The 21,501-nt window shown below is 36.2% G+C and overlaps 1 protein-coding gene across 2 annotated transcripts in view; it reads left to right on the plus strand.

Moving 5' to 3' along the window:
- The window catches only part of WAPL (WAPL cohesin release factor), a 77,140-nt gene extending 57,574 nt beyond the window's left edge, over window positions 1-19,566 (plus strand). For both annotated transcript variants that reach the window (XM_018042447.1, XM_005699311.3), the window contains exons 9-19: window positions 1,860-2,087; window positions 4,997-5,108; window positions 5,458-5,555; window positions 6,176-6,252; window positions 8,825-9,000; window positions 9,323-9,438; window positions 9,658-9,822; window positions 11,787-11,994; window positions 13,050-13,138; window positions 16,607-16,702; window positions 17,225-19,566. In XM_018042447.1, coding sequence (XP_017897936.1) covers window positions 1,860-2,087; window positions 4,997-5,108; window positions 5,458-5,555; window positions 6,176-6,252; window positions 8,825-9,000; window positions 9,323-9,438; window positions 9,658-9,822; window positions 11,787-11,994; window positions 13,050-13,138; window positions 16,607-16,702; window positions 17,225-17,290 — 1,431 coding nt within the window. In that variant the 3' untranslated portion in view covers window positions 17,291-19,566. The remainder of the gene's footprint in view (window positions 1-1,859; window positions 2,088-4,996; window positions 5,109-5,457; window positions 5,556-6,175; window positions 6,253-8,824; window positions 9,001-9,322; window positions 9,439-9,657; window positions 9,823-11,786; window positions 11,995-13,049; window positions 13,139-16,606; window positions 16,703-17,224) is intronic.

The following is a 21,501-nucleotide window of genomic DNA, read 5'->3' on the forward strand; positions in this document are numbered from 1 at the left end:
CCCAAGGACTGTAGCTTGCCAGCCTTCTGTCCATAGGATTTCCAGGCAAAAATAACTGGATTGCCATTTCCTTCTCCAGGCGATCCTTCCCACTCGGGGATTGAACCTGTATCACTTGCATTGGCAGGCAGATTCTTCACCTCCATCAGTGAAGCCCCATATTTGCTAAATATTTAGAAAAACTTAATGCCAGGATTTTTTGCTTAATAAATCATTTCAGACTATTTGCTCAGCATTTTTTCCTCTTTGTCAGTTTATACTGTTAACCATTGTCTGACATGACATACGTACCATACTGAATACTTAGTTCTGTAAGCATTGATTACCTTGAATCAGAAAGTACTGGGGTGCTGGCTTTGGCAGCACATATACTAAAATTGGAACAATACAGAGAAGATTAGCATGGCCCCTGTGCAAGGATGACACGCAAATTTGTGAAGCATTCCATATTTTTAATACAATATTATAATTAACCTCCAATTAAAATAAATTAATTTATATTTTTAAAAAAAGAAAGTACTGGGGCGAGGGGGACAACTTTTACCTCTGTGATATTAATAACATGAATAAAAACTTTGGATATTAAAATTTTAAATATTTTGCTTGGATGTTGAATCCCATTGTGAAAAGGAATCACATCCTCATTTTCATTATGACTTGACACTTTCTCTTAAAAAATAGAGCATATTTACATATAAAAGTTAGGTTTAACATTTTCAAAGTTAGAAAAAAAATCATTACTAATCATCAGTGGTGGTAATTTGAAATCGCTTTATTATATTTTTGTTCAGGAAAATTATATTCGAAGTATAGATTAGGTGACAGAATCTAATACTCAGTCTTCTGAAACTGAAAGCAATACACTTAGGCCCAAATGAAGATAAGTCAGTTACCAAGTTTTAGCAGGTTCAAAACAATGAGGGAGAAGAGAAATAAGAATTAAGTGCTTTCTTACGAAGTTATGAGAGGACCAAAGCATTAATATATATTCTTAGCGGCAGTGGATCTCCAAAGCCGTATTTCCAAACATATTTTGCTCTGTAAGCAGTTAGTTAGAAACCCAGTTTGAATTTTGGAGATTTAAAGTTTAAATATTAGATAGTTAATTGTGTTTCTGTGTATTGAAATTCGTGTAAGATCAAGTACACTTCAATTAGAATAGATATGTAGAAAAAATATTTAAGTACAGAATATCCCAAATGTTGGAAATATTCTAACATAGACCTCTTTGTTCTGTTAATGCTTATCTATATCACCTTCAGTACATGTAGATTTTGTAAGCTGAATGTGCTAACCACCTGATCTGAATGATTTTGAGAGCACATGATATTAATGATTTTTTAAAAAAACTTGGTTCAACCAGACCTGATAGGTTTATTTTAAACATATGAGTCTAATGTTTCTTTGAGCATCCTGAGTTTATGTATTGACACAAACCCAGCTGTGTTTATTTTTTAAAACACATTTACCTTGTTGATTTTAAATGGAAATTTGACTTGACTATATGATAAAGAACAAAGAGTGAAGTATATTATAAAGTAGGATTATATAGCTGAAAAAACTGTCTTGTAAACTCTTCATTTAGCACAGAAAGGCCAGAAAAAATATAATTCCACTTAAACACTTCTGAGACATTCCTATAGGGAATGTCTGTAGAAAGGAAAATTTTAAGCTGTGGTGCTTTATGTATTTATTGTATGTATTCATTTCCCTAGAATATTTTAAGAGGGAGATTTTCACTGAATAAAACATTTTCAAGGTTTCTAAATGTAAACAAATGTCAAAATAGTCTTTTGTTGCCCAAAATTGTCACTAATCGCTTACATTAACTTTTCTTCCCCTTTTTGGGTCTGTTGAAGAATCTGTCCCTTTGTACAGCTGCCCTCATGTACATACTGAGTAGAGATCGTTTAAACATGGATCTTGATAGAGCGAGCCTAGATCTGATGATTCGACTTCTAGAACTGGAACAAGATGCTTCTTCAGCTAAGCTGCTGAATGAGAAAGACATGAACAAAATCAAAGAAAAAATTCGAAGGCTCTGTGAAACTGTACACAATAAGCACCTTGATCTAGAAAATATAACGGTGAGTTCCTTCCTTTGGTTGTTAAATGAAAATGTCAGTTATTTTTAAATGTAGGAACTACATTTAGGCTATTAGAAACTTGAATTCTTAATACTATATGGGTTTTAGGAATAAAGATTTAAAGGATCTTTAGAAAGAGCCATATTCAATGAGCATTCATTTATTTCAGAGTATCTCAGGATGTCCGATTAACTGCTGCAAGGGACCAAGTCTCAAAAGGAGGGTTCCCAGGCGTGGACCCCTCCGAAGAGCAGTGTCCCTCACACTCATGGCCATGGCTGTGCTTGTGCTCAGTACAGCTCCCCAAGTTGATGATGATTATGTTGCTTTTGGTTGATTTTAGTTTTACTTTCCTCTGGCTTTTTTAAAAACTTGTAGAATCAAGAATATCCCCAAAGATTAGTAGGCCAGTGGAAAATAACTGGCCTTGTCATTTTGAACAAATAAGATTATTTATTTATTTATACTTGACTTTCAGACAATTCCAACATTATATAATTATTGGTTTTTCTACTGTCCACTAAACCAAAGACTGCAATGTTTGCTTTCAGAAACTACAGAATGCTTTGTGCTGGCCATATAATGACTTAGGATTATTGCTCTTCTTAGTTAAGGTAGAGTAGGGAATACATTCGGGTAGAGTGGGAGTTGAGGGGGAAAGCAAGTTAACATTAAAAGATAGGATACAAAATTGACATGTATTTAGTACTTTCTCTTATTAAGATTAGAAAATAGCTATTATGCTCAAAGTGTGGATAAACAATCCTTCTACCTCACCAAACTATTTGTATCCTAATTTTAAAATACATTCATACTTTTAACATTTTTAGAACATATACTGTTTTCTAATGCTATAAAGGAATAAGTTTGAGCCTATAATTTTTATTTGCTACATAATTGAATAAATACAGCTTTTAAAAATTATTGTTACTATCATCATCATAGTTTTCTCTCCCAACATTTAGGTTCTTTCCAGGCATTTGCTCTTAAATAAAGATGATAAACTTGCTTGTTGAATTTTTTCCCATCATTTATTGAATTTACTAGGATGGTAAATAGCAGTATAATAACTGTGCTGTATTAAAGTAGTTAACTCACGTGATTAAAACGAGAACACACAGTTGCTGCTATTAGGATGTGGCGTGCCCCCCTAGCTTCAGCTACTCTTGGGTGTTGTGTTCGTCTTAAATTATAACAGTAGACATTGCTTTGTACAGTGACTGTCTCCTACACATTGTTTTATTCATTACTCAACCTGTTCCCTTGAAATATGTTGCTATTCCTGATGTACCATGGAAAGATATTTTTAAATATTAATATTATAATATTAAAATATAATTCAAATAACAGAGCTCACAATTGCTGAATAGTACTCTGATTAGTGATTTGGTTGTGTTTTAACTCTTTGAGAACTATTCCAGTTTCAAATAAAATGTTTGAATTGTAGGCTGTTTTAAAATACTAGCATATTATATACTGAATATAGCCTAAAATATGAAACAATCCTTTTTATGTCTATGGAAACAAACCATAAAGTTGCTTTTTTTTTTGCATCAGATCTTACAAATGTTTGTTGTATTAACATCAAATTACTATGTCCTTTTCTTCCTAAGCAAAGAAAGCCTCATTAGTCTTCATTTTCACTGCTGTGACTCATGAGCTAACCCTGCCCGAACTGATCTTATTACATTACTCTTTCAAGGACTTAGGATGAGAATTGAGCAAAATTATATGTTTTCATGGTGTTGAATTCTAGATCTATATTTGTCACCTTGGACATCAACCTTGTTCTTTTTAAAGTACAGAATAAAATCTGTAAGGTATAAAATAAAATCTCTTCTAAATCAGTAATATTAAGATTTTTGCTGATGAGATCTGTTTTTTGCATTTCTAAATATTTATATTCAGTTCAGAATGGGCCAGCAAGACATACTGTAAACTTGCATCTTTCAAAGCAGTGAGCTTCGGGAAGATAACCAGGTCTTTTCACCTTTGTTACATTAAAGCATTTCTTTTGTTTTATTAAAGTTCCTTTATTGTTACAGGAACCAAGTTGCCCTTTTAAAAGAAATTGAATTAAAAAGTAAAATTAATAATTGAAGGCAAATGAAGGGATGGAAAAAACCTAACCTGGTTTATAAATATGGCTCTGAGTGTTCTTTGCTTCCTCCAGTAGTAGTCCTAAATCATTGTTTATATATAATTTTGTCATAGAGGCCAAAGTATCCAAGCTGCTAACCCTGTAGTATAAAGTTTGAAATTGGTGAATACGAAACCCTAAAAAAAAAAAAAAAGTAATTTTGTTCAGAATAGATAAGAAAATATATAGAACAGTAAGAAAAAGACAAGCTACTTTACATGAATATAAAGAGAAGAATATTTGACACGGGACTTAGAGTAAAAGAATTACAGGTAACTGATAAATATGTGAAAATACGCTCATTTGCTATAGTTAGAAAACATAAAGCAAAGCAATAAGATACCAGTTTTTACCAACAGACAGAAATTTTGACACACCCACACCTTGTTTCTGGAGCATTTCTTGTTACAACCTTTGTGGTAAATTAATCTAGTGTATTGATCTGCAGTTAAATATACCTTTTGATTCGCCCTTGAGCCTGTATGATGGTACCAGTATATATTTTATCGAACTGGCAAGTGATATAGACTACTTTAAATAATGGATTTTCTCTGAAAACAAGCCAATGGATAAAAACATTTCTTTAGCTTAAGACTGTTCTGATACCAGTTTTAAACTAGTTTTACTTTTAAAAAGCATTTACTGTATTAAAAAAATACTGTGGGCTGGTGGCATGCAATTTCCTTTTTTAAAAAAGCAATCTCCAGAATTGTTGCCTCAGAATTACTACTCAGAGTCAAAATTCATTAATGGTGCTTCTGATTTTCAGACTGGGCATTTAGCTATGGAGACTCTGCTGTCCCTTACTTCTAAACGAGCAGGGGACTGGTTTAAAGAAGAACTGCGGCTTTTGGGTGGTCTGGATCACATTGTAGATAAAGGTATGATATATTACACATACAACATTTTCAAATTTAAAACCTGAATACTCTGTTCATATATTTCAGAGAATAATTGCATCAGTTTGAAAAGATCTCTTCCTTTAGTAGCATCTTCAAAATCTTTTAACTTTTAAAGAAAAGGCCATTAGCAGTTTGATATTGGAAAGTTAATCATTATAAATTAGAGTCTCATACATTTCAGCATCTCACTGTATAAAACTTAGAATAAGTGTTCAGAGAGGTTCCAACACATTAATAGCATGTATACAGATGACTTTTAGTGTTAGTAAAGGGGGTAAGCATTGAAGTGATGAGACATGTTAATCTATGTCCATTTCCTCTGTCCTAGTGAAAGAATGTGTGGATCATTTAAGTAGAGATGAGGATGAAGAGAAACTAGTAGCCTCATTATGGGGAGCAGAGAGATGTTTACGAGTTTTGGAAAGTGTAAGTATGGACAGCTATTTAAAGAAAATGATCTAATCTTAAATGTGCTCTCTGTGTGAGACTGTCATAATTTTATTTATCTCTAGAGTTTCACTTTTGTTCATCTAAATTGAGATTGTAATGCAGTCAGTTTGTTTTTTGACTTTTATGAATGACTTAGTTCAGTGTAGAAACATCCATGGGAAAATAATCCAGTGTGAATGAAAAGTTCTTGGCACAGATGAAATTCACATTGTTCGCTTTTTCTTCTGGAGTGTCAAGTACGTTAAATAAACATCTAATTTTTTCAAAAGTCTAAATGAATCTACTTAAGAAAAAATATTAGTTTATTAAGTTAGTGATAGCACTTTTCTGACATTTAAAGTGCTTGGTAGTTCATTACAATGAATGTGTAGTACAGAATATATTAATGGTGAGCAAGCCGTTATAACAGTGGTGTTTTTATTTTGTAATAAAGCAGTAGCTCTGTTATTTTAAATTTAGAACATGTGGGTTGTTTCTCCCTTTAGACAACAAGGGCTAATTTTTCCTCATCTTTATGTCTTTAAGAGCGCTTTGTGTTGTGTGTGAATGAATGAATGTTATGTATTGCCACAAAATTTCAAAATTTTCCCTTTTAGGTAACAGTGCATAATCCAGAGAATCAAAGCTACTTGATTGCCTATAAAGATTCACAACTCATTGTTTCATCAGCTAAGTAAGTTTTTCTGAAATGTCATGCTGTTTATTTAAAGCATTTGGATTGACTCTAAAGGAAGTGCCATTGTTTCCTTTCTCCATAAGGTACTTCTGTCTGTCCAGTTTTGTGAACAAGAAGCAGTGCAGTAAGGTACAAAAGTTAGGAGTACAGATTCTGAAGCCAGAATGACTTGAGTTTGGGTCTTAACTTCAGAACATCAGCCCTATAATAGCTCTGAACTCACAGGTTCTTACAGAAGGGGGGTAATAACTGTATCTACCTACCCGAGGTTGTTGCAGTAAAAGAATTAGTATGTATGGTAATATATTTTAAGTTATAAATGATACATATTTTAAATAATATTTTAATTCTAAAAAAGATTTTAAAATATCATTTGTATATTATATATAATATAGATTATGTACAATATATAGAAGGAGTTAATATACATATGTAAAGCCTAAAACAATGCTTGGCATATAGTAGTAAGCATTAGTCCTTATTTTTATTGTAAATGAATTTTACTAGCTGCTTTCTGCTGTTTATTTATACCTATTTTCCCAGATCTATATGTAGCTTCCTTCATTTCACACTCTCTGCCCAGCGTTCTTGACACTGCGCTAATGATATCACCTCAGTGTGTATAAAGTTTCCAAGTATGTCTCCAGTCTTGGTTCTAGCTTATTAACAGCAGCTTCTTACTAATAAGTCTGTTTAGTTGTTGATATCTCTGCCCTGGTACTCTGGCCTCTAGCCTGTCCAACGTTACACCACAGTGGGTTAACCTTCCTCAGATTTTTGTTTTGTCAAAATAATCCCAAACTCCAAATCTGTGTGATTTCTTGTCTTTGGATGTATGTCCAAAGTCCTTAGTATCAAAGGCCCACTACAGCCTGACTCAAGTTTATCTGTGTTTTAACTTCTTGTTTTGGAGAATTTCAAACAGAGATAAGAGTAGACAATAATATGATAAGCCCCAGTGTACATGCAGCTTGAATGTGATCATCAAACATTGGCCAGTCATGTTACCATGTATATATAACCTTATCCATTCTGCCCTCTACATTATTTTGGAGCAGATTACAGATTTCATATAGTTTCATCCATAAATACTTGAGAAAAGAGGACTCTTTAAAAAATATATTAAAATAAAATGAAATGAAAAAAAAGTAATTATTGAGGAAAAAAATAAAAAATATAACCAAAATAGCATTTTCATCTCTTAAAAATTAGCAATTGCTTCATATTATAAGTCCAGTCAGTATTCAGTTTTTCCCATAATCCCAAATTTCTAATAGTCTCTACTTCCCAATATTCTTGTTTTAGTCTGTAGGCTTTCCCTCCATCCTGTATTTGTGAATTCTGTGTCATACTTAATACCTTTAAGGTATGTGTTCTAGTTGTTCTGTTACTATGTTTTACTTTCTCACCAAAGAGTATTTGTGTAAGTTAAATTTGTATCTTATTCTTAAAATGTCTCCTATTTGCTTAATGACTCCTGACAAATGCCTTCTAAAACATTAGGAACCTTTTGTGATTAGGAACTTGTGTCAGTAGACATTAGAATTGGATGTTTGTGAAAGACCACTCCTCAGACTTTCTGAAGCTTTCAGTAGAATGCTGATAAATGCAAGGATGGTATATTGAGTAATTAAACAATACACCCTTACTGTCTCTTCTCACCTCCCAACAGATTTAGTTCAGTGCTACTTAGGCAGTTAACAGTAACAGCATGGTAATCCTGGCGAACATCCCCAAACATCTGAACACGTTATTTTAGGTTAGACACGAATACCTTCCTAATTAGAGAGTTTTTTTAAGAAGCATCTAGAGGGGAATTAGACATAGTAGTTTTAAGGATTTTGCATGGTATACGTAAAGAATCAACTCACAATTTGTGTATTTCATCATTATCTCATAGATATTAAGTTAATGGACTCGGTGATTTAAAGAGAGTCTCAGAAATACTAGAACCACTTAAAGATTACATTTCTTTGTTACTTTGGGTAGTATCTTGTGAATCCTTAGATGTAGCTAATACCCTTGCATGACTGCCAGAAGACAAACATGTCAGTTAAATGACCTCATGTTTTTAAAAATGTTCTAATGTTTATGAAGTATTTAGTATCTGTTTATACAAAGTTATTATGTAATAGTAATATAAATAATATCCTCTACCTGCTGAGAGTTCACATTCTAAAGGACAAACATCTAAATGAAATTCAGAAGTGTCCAGTGCTGGCTTTTAATGGTTTTACCTTGGGTGAGGTGGGGTAGTAGGTTTGTTATGTTGGAGAGATTGGAAAAATTCGGGACAGCTGTTGGTAGTATAAACTTTTGCATCGAGTTTATAATTTTCACTTTGCTTAGAAAAATTTATATTAAGTTTTCCCAAAATAAAATTTAGCATCTAATGTGATATCAGACATGTTTGATACATGATTAAATAGTTCACATAACATCTGAGTAGAAAAAGATTAATTTGACAGCCTTTATGACAGATTTAAAGCATTAAGGTCCAAGTCAGTAGAAGTTCTTAATATAACTGTTTTTGTTGAGCGTAATAGTCTGTATTTTGTCTTCTCTTAAGAGCATTACAACATTGTGAAGAGCTGATTAAGCAGTATAACCGTGCTGAGAACAGTATATGCTTACCTGACAGTAAGCCTCTGCCTCAGCAGAATGTAACTAACCACGTGGGCAAAGCAGTGGAAGACTGCATGAGAGCCATCATCGGGGTGCTGCTTAACTTAACCAATGACAATGGTAAGTCACGCTTCTGCATATATCCTCATTAATAGACTGTACAGTATCACATGCAAAAATAAGTCAATCCCCTTGTTTCTTCTCTCAGTGTAGTGGTTTTTAAATTGCTGTCATGTAACTCACTTATTCATGTATAGATTTAACTGCTTTTAAGAGCTGATATTTTTAGAACCTGCCTTGTGGCTTGGCTTAGAAATATTACAGTCAACAATATATTTTAATAAAAAAATGACTATTCTTTTTTAAGCTATGTGTGTTTAACTTTTAATATTCGTGTTAATAGTTGGTCACAATTTCACACTTTGCCCGTTCCCCACTTCAGAATGGGGCAGCACCAAAACAGGAGAGCAGGACGGCTTGATTGGCACAGCCATGAACTGCGTGCTTCAGGTTCCAAAATACCTACCTCAGGAGCAGAGATTCGATATTCGAGTGCTGGTGAGTCTAAGTGGCTTGTTGCATACGTGCATACTTGATCTAGTAAGATGATGCAAACGACGTCTTTGATTGGGAAGGTGATCATTTTATATACTGGGTTTAACCGTGTAGATGGTAGAGCACTGGCTTGCTTTCTGGCTGCCATGAAGGGTTACACATATTGTGTTCATTTGCTTTTAATCCTCACCTGTGGTAACATGCATGTTTTCATTTTTGTAGGGTTTAGGTCTACTGATAAATCTAGTGGAATATAGTGCTCGAAATCGGCACTGTCTTGTCAACATGGAAACATCATGTTCTTTTGATTCTTCCTTCTGTAGTGGAGAAGGAGATGATAGTTTAAGGATAGCTGGACAAGTTCATGCAGTTCAGGCTTTAGTGCAGGTAAGCAACAGTTTAACCATAACCCTTTGTTCATTGCATCTGTCCAAGTTCTTGATCACTTGCATCTTCTGTCTCCCTTCAGCCTCCTCTCTCCCTCTGATATTTTTACCAGTTCAGTGAGAGGTTAGAATGTGTACCATTACTTCATTTACTCTGCTGTTTTCAGCTATGACAGTCACTCATTAGACACTGTTAGCAAAAAGCAGAAACAAGGCCCATTTGTTTATGAATCAAAGATAGATTATTAACAACAAATTAGGAATTAACTTCTAGCCTTAGTTCTCTAGCATTTACTGGTCTGATCTGTGCCCAGGACTGTGTGCATCTGAATACTGGGACATACTTTTCAAAGTATGTATATCTTTGGAGTAATTTCCTAACTTGTTAGAATATGTACTAATATGTTAAAACTGATGTCCCCAACTCACCCCACCCCAAACACTCCCTTTCCTCTTGTTTATACTTCCTCCCAAAACTATATGTGAGTTTTTGGGGTTTTTTTTTTACAATGCTGGCATTACAGTTTTTATCTTTTTGCAAGCTACTTTTGTCATTTCCTTAAGTGACAGTAATAATGAACCATCCTTTTCATTTTTTTCTGAAATTTTAGTTAACCTTTAATCCTTTTGGTCTTTTTGAAACTAGAAGTGCTTGTGAACTGTGTTTTCAGGAAATAATCTGCAACTAGATGCCTGTCATTCTCTTTTCAAACATTTTGATCTCAGGACTTATTTATATTCTTAACAATTACTGGGGACTCCAAAGAGCTTTGTTTATGTGTGTTTTATCTGTTGATATTTACTAAATTAGAAGTCAAACTGAAAAAACTATAAAATACATTTACTTTCTTAAGGGTATTAGAGTTTACATACCATTCTTCTGTATATTTCAGCAAGTTTTTGAGATCTACTTGGCATTTAGTTTTCTGATAGCTGTCACCAGTAATTTAGGGTTTCTCCAGATCACATCAGCAAATATATGAAATGCTTTCTGTATATTCAACTTTGTGCCAGCACAGGGAAATAAGTAAGTGAAGGCAAGAGTTTTTAGTATGTTTCCTTTTTAGACTTTTTTGGTGTATACTTCCACTGACAATTGTACTTGGATTTTTTTAATTGAAATGTTGTTGATCTACAGTGTTAATTTCTGCTGCACAGCAAAGTGACTCAGCTATACATATGCATTCTTCTTCATATTCTTTTCCCTTATGGCTTATCCCATCACAGTGAATTTAGTTCCCTATGCTGTGGAGTAGGACCTTGTATCCATCCATTCTATATGTAATAGTTTGCATCTGTTAACCCCAAACTCCTAGTCCTTCCCTCTCCCATCCCCCTTCCTGTAGGCAACAAGTCTGTATATCAGTGTCATCTTTGCACAGGGACCATGCTAATATTCTCTGTTACATCTGTTGCTGAAGCAAGCACTATACTTTGATTGTTAATATAGCAGTTGAGATTTAGTTCTGCCTTTCTCTGAGAACTTGTTTTCTACTTTCTTTGGTTTTTATTTCTTTAAATTTCTTTTAAAGAAGCCATTTGTTTTCCCCAAATATTGTGAAACTTTATCCAGTGTCCTCTCTTCCTTCCAGTTAATTTATCCAGGCTGCTTGGATTTAAAGAATTTTTAACTGTTTTAATTTTAACTTTTAATTTGTAATTTTTGCTTGAACTTCCTGCCCGTTATTATCCAAATTAAAGGAAAGTGTTGAGATTTTCATTCTTAAAAATAGAATGCATACATCATCGGTAGATAATTTACTTAGTTGAATCCCAGCAGCATTTATAGTTTTGTTTTGTCTTCAGTTGGATTTAGAGCTAGGGCTTTTACTGATATGTAGCCTTTTTACCAGACAGTATGCTTCTTAGGGTTAATGATGTTTAAAAGCAAACGGAGCCTTATATTTGGGTACATTGATGTTGGTAGGTGATCCCTTTTTAATGACCTTCAAAAATGTTTATCAGCTGTTCCTTGAGCGAGAACGAGCAGCACAGTTGGCAGAAAGTAAAACAGATGAATTGATCAAAGATGCGCCCACCACTCAGCATGATAAGAGTGGAGAGTGGCAAGAAACAAGTGGAGAAATACAGTGGGTATCAACCGAGAAGACTGATGGTGCAGAAGAGAAAAACAAGAAGGAGGAGGACGATGAAGAACTCGACCTCAATAAAGGTATGTTTTCTTTGACTGCTTTATTTTTTAAAAGATGTGTGTGTGTGTTTTTTCCCCCTGTAAAACATTTTTTTACTTCATGTGTGGTCATAATCTTGCTGTTTTATGGCCTGTCTGGTTGAGTGCACACAGGCTTTGCTGTTTGGTAGCAGTCTTCACCTAGCGGTGAGAATGGCATGTGTGTACTGTTGGAAGGTCTGTGTTTCCTCCCTGGGCCTCTCTTTACTGTCTTAAGCAACCAAGTAACATGACTCCTAAGGGTGTTTACAGTTTTGATATTTTGCCCATATTTTAAATTGGGTTATCTTTTGTTATTGAGTAGAATTTTTAGAGCCTCGATTCTTATCAAGTACCTGGTTTGCAGATAAATTCTATGAGTTGTCTTCTTGAAGGTGAAGCTTTAAATTTGATAAAGTCTAACTTACCTATTTTTTATATTGTCTTTTGTGGTCCTGGTGGTGTGTCTAAGAAACCATTTCCTAACCCAAGGGCACAAATATTTAGTCCTGTGTTTTCTTCTAAGGGTTTTATGGTTTTAGCTTTTATATTAAGGTCCCTCTACCATTTGTGGGTTTTTTTTTTTTTAATTTGGTTAATTTGTGTGGATATTACATCTTCCTAGCACCATTATCCAGAGAAGGCGATGGCACCCAACTCCAGTACTCTTTCTTGGAAAATCCCATGGGCGGTGGAGCCTGGGTAGGCTGCATTCCATGGGGTTGCGAAGAGTCGGACACGACTGAGTGACTTCACTTTCACTTTTCACTTTCATGCATTGGAGAAGGAAATGGAAACCCACTCCAGTGTTCTTGCCTAGAGAATCCCAGGGATGGGGGAGCCTAGTGGGCTTCCGTCTATGGGGTCGCACAGAGTCGGACATGACTGAAGTGACTTAGCAGCAGTAGCAGCAGCAGCACCATTATCAACGTTTAGCAGTTTTGAAGTAAAGATGACACAGTTGCTGGTTTCCTAGGTGCTTTTGTTGTTGTAGTTTTTGGTTTATATATATATATATATGCACATGCACTATTAGTTTTCTGTTTTAATACTTTCAGCCCTTCAACATGCTGGCAAACACATGGAGGATTGCATTGTGGCCTCATACACCGCACTGCTTCTTGGGTGTCTCTGCCAGGAGAGTCCAGTAAGTAAGAGTTCTGTGTTGTTTTATGTTATCCTAAAAGAATTTCACTGCAGCCACTTCACATCATTACTTAATTAACTTGTTACTTTATTTTTCCCTCCTGTTAAAAACTTTCAAATATTTGGTGAACTTTAGAAGGTACATTTCAAAGTAAGAGTATATTGGTTTCGATGAGAAAGTTCCAGATTGATAGAGGAATCAACTCACATGTCTTTGGTTGAAGTAAAAGCACCATATGAGACCTGTGCTCAGCTGGCTTAAGGTGGAAAAGGTTCGCCTCAGTGATACCAAGGACTCATAATTTCTACCTTTAAACTCTGCTCTCCTCTGCGTGTTGTCTTTTGCTAGCTTTCTTCATGCACCTATGCTGACTCTGTGTCTAGTTAAATAGTGCCCAGCAGAAGAATGTGGCCTGTTTGTTTCTCTTTGTTTAAAGAGCAATGATTTCTTTTCCCTAGGACTTTTCCACACCCAACGCAGAAAGTCGACTTCCTTTACCTTGGCCAAGATTGGCTCGCATGCTTTTGTTTGATCTACTCATTGGCCAGGAAAATGGGATTACTATGTGAGATTTAGATCATGATTTAACTATGAAAAATCATGGCTCTCCCTGGTGGCTCAGAGGGTAGTGTCTGCCTGCAATGCAGGAGACCCGGGTTCGATCCCTGGGTTGGGAAGATCCCCTGGAGAAAGAAATGGCAACCCATTCCAGTATCCTTGCCTAGAGAAACCCATGGACAGAGGAGCCTGGTGGGCTACAGTCCATAGGGTCGCAAAGAGTTGGACACGACTGAGCGACTTCACTTTCACTTTACGAAAAGGATGTGAATGTGTACACAGTTGGGCTGAATCAGCACAGAAGTGGACATTTCTCACTGTTTGAACATTCTGCTTTAAAATGGAGGACACGTGGGATTTTTTTAAATTTATTTTTTTAACAGAGAGGCCCAGTAGAAGAGAGAAATTTTAAAATAAAAGAGAGGTGGGTTTTTCCCCCCTACAAGCAAGGGCGTTCAGGATGCAAGAAAGAATGGAGACCTGTTGTGTAGTGGGATGGCTAGTTTGTCTTTTCTTAACTAGAGGGCTAGAAGAAAAGAACGTAATCATGATGTGAAGGGCTTCTGTCTGCCCACCCACATTTCCTCATTTTTGCCATCAAGTTTTACCCATTGTCATTTTTGTTCTTCCTGTGTACCTTATTTGTCTTAAGTCCAGTGTGTTTTTCTGGATCTTTCTTGTTCATTTATTCCATATTGTAGAAAGGCTCTGAGCTGAGTGCATACTGGCCCACTTCGTTGCTGGCCCTTGCTGGCACAGCTGCTTTCAGGATCAAGACCAGAGTTCTTACCATGGTGCTAGAGGCCCCACAAATCTTTATTTCCTTTCTTGGACTCTCTTCAAGCTCAGCCCTTGTCCTTATTTCCTTAAAATTCAGAGATTTTAAGGGCAAATGGGAAGCACATACCAAGCAAAAAGGAGGAGGAAAGCACACCCCACCCCCTCCCCCCAAAAAAGAGTAGGTATGCTATTTAAAGATTTTTACATATTTTGCATATACCCTGGTTTCAGTTGTGTTCTTAAGTAATCTGAAAATTGAGTTTTTTTCAGATGTGAATTATTTGTCTCTCATGTCTCAAGAGAGGTTAGGTTGTAGACAATACTGTGAATTTATAGAGCCCAGGATGTCTTTCTTACCTTGGGGGTCATTATGATTAACCCTGAAAAGCTAGCTGATGCCACAGAATGTAAAAGACATTGGTTTGCCCAGTGTTTAAGTGGAGGAAAGACGAGAATCAGGTGGTTATGTGCAGTAAGGGCCGTTCTAAGGTAAAGCGCAGCATGCCTAGGAAGCCCAGGAGACCTTGGTGTCACTTTCCATGGCCCGGTAGGCATCTGGTGCGTTTTAATGGTCAGTCTTCTCTGTGGCCTTTCTGTTCTTGCTGCTCTCAACTCTCCTTTCCTGAAATCCTGCATACCACCACCATAGCTAACTTCCTTAAGAGCACATCTGATCATGTTAGCCCTCCACCCCGCCAGTCTGTCTTGACTCACTGTCATTTAGGAAATGATAGCTTTGTTTACTGCTCTAAGACTCCAAACTTAAATGCTTCTCCAGTATTTTATTTTACTGAAGCATAGTTGATCCAGTGTTAGAGTCTGTCAACACCCCTTGGTTGCGTTTCTAAATTTCTGAAGTAGGCCATGCTGCTTCACACCTTTTCTTACCTCCTGTACACTACCATTTATTGCACACTTTTAAAGTAAATGCTCTGACTCTCCTTCCCATGCCTTGGCTACTTACTGTGTTGTACTCGTAATTTGTTGATAGAAAAGGATTTGATTTGGGTTGTTGAGAAGCTTTCACTTGAAACCTAGGATCTAATTCTTTACTCTGAATGAGAGAGGCACCCTTTTCTGTTGAGCCATCTTCATAGCCAGCATCCAGTCTTCCCACCACCGTGCTGCCCTGCCCCTCTCCGTGCGGTTGGTTAGGGTGCATTTAAACCCAGCTTTGCGTTACCTCTGCAGCTAGCTGTTGCCCTCACGATGTGCCACTCAATATAGCCTCAGTGTGTGTTCAAAATACAGCATTGAAAGATGGCAAAATCCCTCAGGATTGGAGCTGCAAGCTTTTACTGAGTAGCTGTAAAAGTGGGAGAGAGGGGATTGGTTGCAAATTTCCTAAGAGGATAATATGTACTCTTCCATGTCTTCATCAACAAATACGAAATCAAAAGCATCCCTCTTCCCGTCTTTTTTTTCTTTTTGTATGTGCTTTTTATTATAGGTGAGCCTCCTTAGAAGAGCTTTTCCTTTTATTCTTTATGAATCTTTAAAGCATTTTAAATACGTATTGAAATAAAACAACATTTTAAGCAGGCCATGTGTTTTTCTTACAATAAACTGGTTTATATACAGTTTGGCTGCTTCTTGCTAATAACGGAGGGAAACATCCTAATCTTCTGTCCTGACATTGCGTGCATTTTTTTCTATAGATGATACTAGATTTCCTTTGGAAAGATACAGTTAATTCCTAACCTACATGAAGAATTTTCCTTGATCTTTTTCTTTACATTCCTGATCAGCTTTATGGATACTTTCTCAGTCTGCATTTCCTTGCTATTCTTATCCCTGCTCGTTCTGCCCCACCCCCTACAGTACATTTTGTTATTTCAGGCATTTTTCTGTGCATTTACAAAAGTAAATATGCACATAAATGTTTCTTTGTAGTCTTTGGCAGCTTTATCTTTTTCCTTTCTTTCTGAGGATGGGATAGGGTGGGGTAGAGAATGGACTCACAGGTCACAAAAGTTAGAGCGTGGAAAAGGAAATTGCATATTAACCAGGGAGTTTAAGGACCTTGTATAAGTTTGAAACAGGATGTGTGCCAAAACCAACTACACAGTGCAAGGTTCAGACTCATGTTTTCTGCCGCCTGACCAGTGTTCCTTTGGTTTGTTTCCTTAGATCAATGTGACCACTGTGCGGGAGTATCTGCCAGAAGGGGACTTTTCAATAATGACAGAGATGCTCAAAAAATTCCTGAGCTTCATGAATCTTACCGTAAGTAACTTGTATTCTGTGGTTTTATATACGACACACTAATGACAGGAGAAATGCAGGACTTCCCTGGCAGGCCAGAGGTGAAGATGGCACCTTCAGTGTAGGGTGTGCAAGTTCAGTCCCTGGTCAGGGAACTAAGATCCCACATGATTTGCAACCAGAAAACCAAAGCATAAATACTGTAATTAAAAGAAAAATTCAATAAATACTTTTTAAGAAATGACAGTAGAAATACAAGTATTATGGCCATCATGAACAGAAGCAAAAAAATGATTTTCTTTTAATAATTGAGTGGTTTCTTTAAGGTAACTGAGTTATTAGGGCCAAATATATTGATACTGTATTATGAAAGCCATAGTTTAATCTCACCTTGTTTTGAGTCATAATGTTTGGTTTAATAAAGCTAAATAGTTTAAGCTCCGATGCAGTGCTTTGGAGAATTAACTGTGACTTCCCCTCCACTCCCCCCGCCCACCCCCACCCCACCCCCCCGCCCCCGACCTCCACCCCTCCCCTTTCCAGTGTGCTGTTGGAACTACGGGCCAGAAGTCCATCTCTAGAGTGATTGAGTACTTGGAACACTGCTAGCTGCTTGCCCTTTGCTTCAGGTGCTCAGCAATGCTGGAGCTATACTTAGACAAAGAAAAGTCGCGGAAGAAGTCCTTGAAGATACACCAAGAACATTCATCAGTATCATTCATATTTGGATTTTTAAGGCCACCTGATTTCTTCTTCGTCATGCATTGTGCATTTGCTAAATGACAGTTACTACATCAATCTGCAGCTATCAAAAATGAGGGAAAAGGTTCAGGCTGTTAACAGTTCCACGCAGTATTTAAACACACTTTGGCAGAATTTATACTCTCCCCTTGTTCTCTTGCTTTGTTCTGGGCAAGTTCTAGGGGGAAACTTGTGCTGCTGTTAGTGCAACTGCTGTGTATGTTGAGCCACTGTTGTCATGCCAGCCAGGTGCAAAGGCAGCGTAGCTACTGAGGTATTGAATGTTCTGAGGACATTCTAGACAACAGCTTAGTTCCTTTTTCAGGCTCATTTGCTTTTGCTTTTTTGTTGAATGATTCCAATCGTAAATAAAGCTTTTAATAATTTTGTGAATTTTTTTTGTTGTTGTTCCCTGAACTACTGTCTATATTTAAAATTAGATGGAATCCAAAGACACAAGGGATTAGTATATTTTTTTATTCTTGATTTGGTTTGGGTTGTTGAAGTATTTTTCACCTTTGAGACCATGACCATATTCATTATCATACCATAGTAAGTCATAGCTATAGACGCAAGCAAACAAATAACAGTTTGAGGGAATATAAGATGATGTGCCCTGTTAAAGGATGAAGCAAAACAGACAAACCCAGGGTAGTTTAACCCTTAAAGTCAGGGGAGACTCTCGAAACATGATTAAGTTTTGAGGGAGAACTCTCTAGATATATTTTCTAATGTTCAATACAGTAAATATAAGGAAGCTAAAACACCAATGTGGAATTCATGTTTCCAGATAACATGTATATTCTTCTATAAGAGTGACAGGATCAAATGCATAAACGCAAAGCCTTAAATTGTTGGTTTAGAGAAGATCCTTTTTCTTCATCCAGATTCTTTTAGTTCATAGAACAGTGTGTGGTTTGGAGCACACAGTAACATATTTTATATATTTAATTTTACAACATTGCAAATTTTTATTGTATTAATTATTGTTCAGACCACTGGTTATACATTTTTTCTTTTTTACTGATTGGGCCTGAATACAGGCTTTCCAGAGATTTTCATTTAATACTTTAAAATACCTTTCAGGTAGTTATATCATGTTTCTTCATTGGATTTGTAAAACTTGAAGCCATAAAAATATTAGTTTGGTGTGTATTGGGGAAAATAGCTAAAAGTCTAATTTTTACCCATTTAGACTTTGTTATTTCCTTGTATAAAGTGACAAATCGGGGCTCTTGGATCAGTGCCAGCTGTAATGTTTTTTAATGCAGTGGCTGCCTTTTATTGTCTTCCTATTTTTGATAATGCAGATTGTTGGGAAATCTATAAGGAAGTAACTGATTCCAGTCAAATTGTTTTCTTCTTCCTCCTACCCACCCCAGCCCCCCACCCATCACCTTCTAAGAGCATAGTATGCCAGTGTAACTTGGGAAAGACTGAGGCTGTGTTTGCCCTGAGTATACCAGCTAGCTTAGCAAACTACTTAAAATGCTTATTGGTGAATGATACCCATAAAATTGAATTAGTTAAATTATTTTAAAATACATTGATATTTATTAATCATTGGATTTAGAAAAAGGAGGAGATTTTTAGTAAAACTGACTTGTGGCTGAATGGTAAGGGATATTATAAAACATTTGGATAAGAACAATCAGGGCGAACTACATTTTTCTGTTACACTGGTAATCATTTGAGAATTGATTTACCTCAGTGTTTAACAGTTTTTTGTTTTGTTTTGTTTTTTAAATAATAACTAATTGTCAAGCACTGATAGAGATGCAGATTTTGGTGGGGAGTGGTGGGGGAGAAATCACCTCACCAAACGCAGTGCATTTGTGTGTGTTTAACCCTCAGAGAACTCTGCATTTTAGGGTACTTGAGGCTGACTTGCAAATTAACTAAAGTTTTAAAGTAACCTTTTTTTCCACTGTAAATATTTCTGTAAATACTACCAATTGGAAACTAGAAGGTAGAGTACTTTTCTGAATCCAATCCTATTTTTATTTTATACAGTATTTCTCAGCTGTGATCTTTGGAGCAAAAGCCAACGGCAGGAAAAAAATAGTTTGTACCAGTTTCATGAAGTATGTCTTTGGGTTTTTGTAAATAATTTTAACTCAAATAAAATTGCTACTTTCAATACACATGTTGTCTTTAACATAAATCTATTGAACTATTTTGGAGGAGGAAGACTCACAAGCTTGATAGAGCTGACTAATGGGAAATACAGTGTGTCACTTAAGTGAATTTCACACTTTGAAAATGCAGAACAGTTTAACCAGTTTTTGTTAAACACTATGTATATCCCTGTGTTTTTAATAATACTCATCTAAATGTAATGTCAACTCAGCAACTCACATACGAGGGGTGGTGGTTTTCTAGTTGAGTAGCTGTGCCCTTGTTACGTTACTAAGTTGCTTTAGTCCTTTTGCACCTCTGAATATGACCTTTCATTTGAGTTTTGAGAACTGCTTTTTAGTTTTCCAGTTTCTTCTTCAGTTGTCAGCCTTTAAGTTTCCTGTATTTATTCAAGTGGGTTCTTCAACCTCTACTGAATGCTTTTAACTGTAAACCTGGATGAAATGATCTGTCCTGGGAGCTTCTGTCTGCTTTTCCCTCTTATACACATAGAGGCAAGCATATAACCATGTTTAAGAGTGCAGGCTAAGGAGATAGAAGGATCTTAAATCACATGCATAAATTTTGAATATTACTGCTGATGTTTACGGACTTTGAGCAAATTCCGGAACTTTTTTTTCTGTTTATTCAACCAGAAATAGGGGATAGTACTGGGTTGGCCAAAAAGTTTGTTCTGGTTTTTATGGGTTTTTTTGGCCAACCCAGTACTTAACCTCAGTGCCGTGAAGATCAAGATGGTACACGTAAAGTATTCACAGTGTTTCAGACAGGACTTGGTAAATAGTAGCTTTTATCAAACAATTTTCATTCCATCAGGAAATTAAAATGTAAAGAACAGAGGAGAATAGTGTGATAATTTTTAAACAATTGAGATAATACCTTTTCATATCACTGAGGGCATTGGGTTTGAATTACTTTAACAGCAAATCTCTAATTAATATCTTGGTAGTAACTAATAAAGCAAGGGGAAAACAAGTGATCATTAAAAAGTTCCAAACAAGTTTTTATACACTAGAAAGAAGGACCAGAAGAGGTTTGCACAGTTCACTTCCAGTTAATGATCTCACACAGAATGCATAGATAAGTAATTTGATATAGAAAGTCTTTAAACTGAAGAAAAAATTGAATATTGTTGAATGTTTTGATCAAACCTCTGTTTTCTAATACTCCAAAGGTCATGCATTGGCTTAAGGAACAAAAATGGAAAACCATACCTGTATACCACCTAGATTAAAGGGACCTGTCTGCTATCCAGAGTTGTATAACAGGGTATGGTAAATAGAATGTCAGCTGCAAACTGGCACTTGCCATCTGTCTCTACAAGGACTAAGTCATGTGCTGTTGCAGCTGCTGATTTTCAACACCCACTAAAAGTTCAGGGTGCACAGAAATGAGATGCTCTGTGCTGGTGTAGGGGGTACTGGGGGCACTGGCAGAACAGGTCTTCAGATATGTCAGGAGCTGATTTTATTAGCCCAATTGTATCTCCTCATATGGAGAAAAGCACTAAAATCCTTCACAGTGATAACTGTTGATCTTGACTAGCAGAAAGCTTCATGAGACTAGCAGAAACCTGGAAAAATGTGTGCCTGACTGCGTGTACTCACCCTTCACCAGAATCATATATACTGTCCTTTCCCCCCACAACCTCTGGAGCAGTTTTTCAGAGCTATCTGAGGTGCTGCTTAAGTCCACGATACCTTACTCCCTACAACAGCAAGTATTTTTAAGGAGACAAAATGACCTAAAGTTAACATGGAACTGCAAAGGACCGAAAGGAGCAAGATAATCCTGAAGAAGGGTATACACTGGACAAGAGGAGCCTAGCAAGTTACAGCTCACAAAGAGTGAGCGACTTTCACATACACTTCTGAACTTCAAGTTTTGCTACAAAACTACAGTAGTTAAAACCATGTGATATTAGCATTAGGGCAACTAGA

This window comes from Capra hircus, chromosome 28, assembly GCF_001704415.2.
Source record: "Capra hircus breed San Clemente chromosome 28, ASM170441v1, whole genome shotgun sequence".
In the NCBI taxonomy this organism is placed as follows: Eukaryota; Metazoa; Chordata; class Mammalia; order Artiodactyla; family Bovidae; genus Capra; species Capra hircus.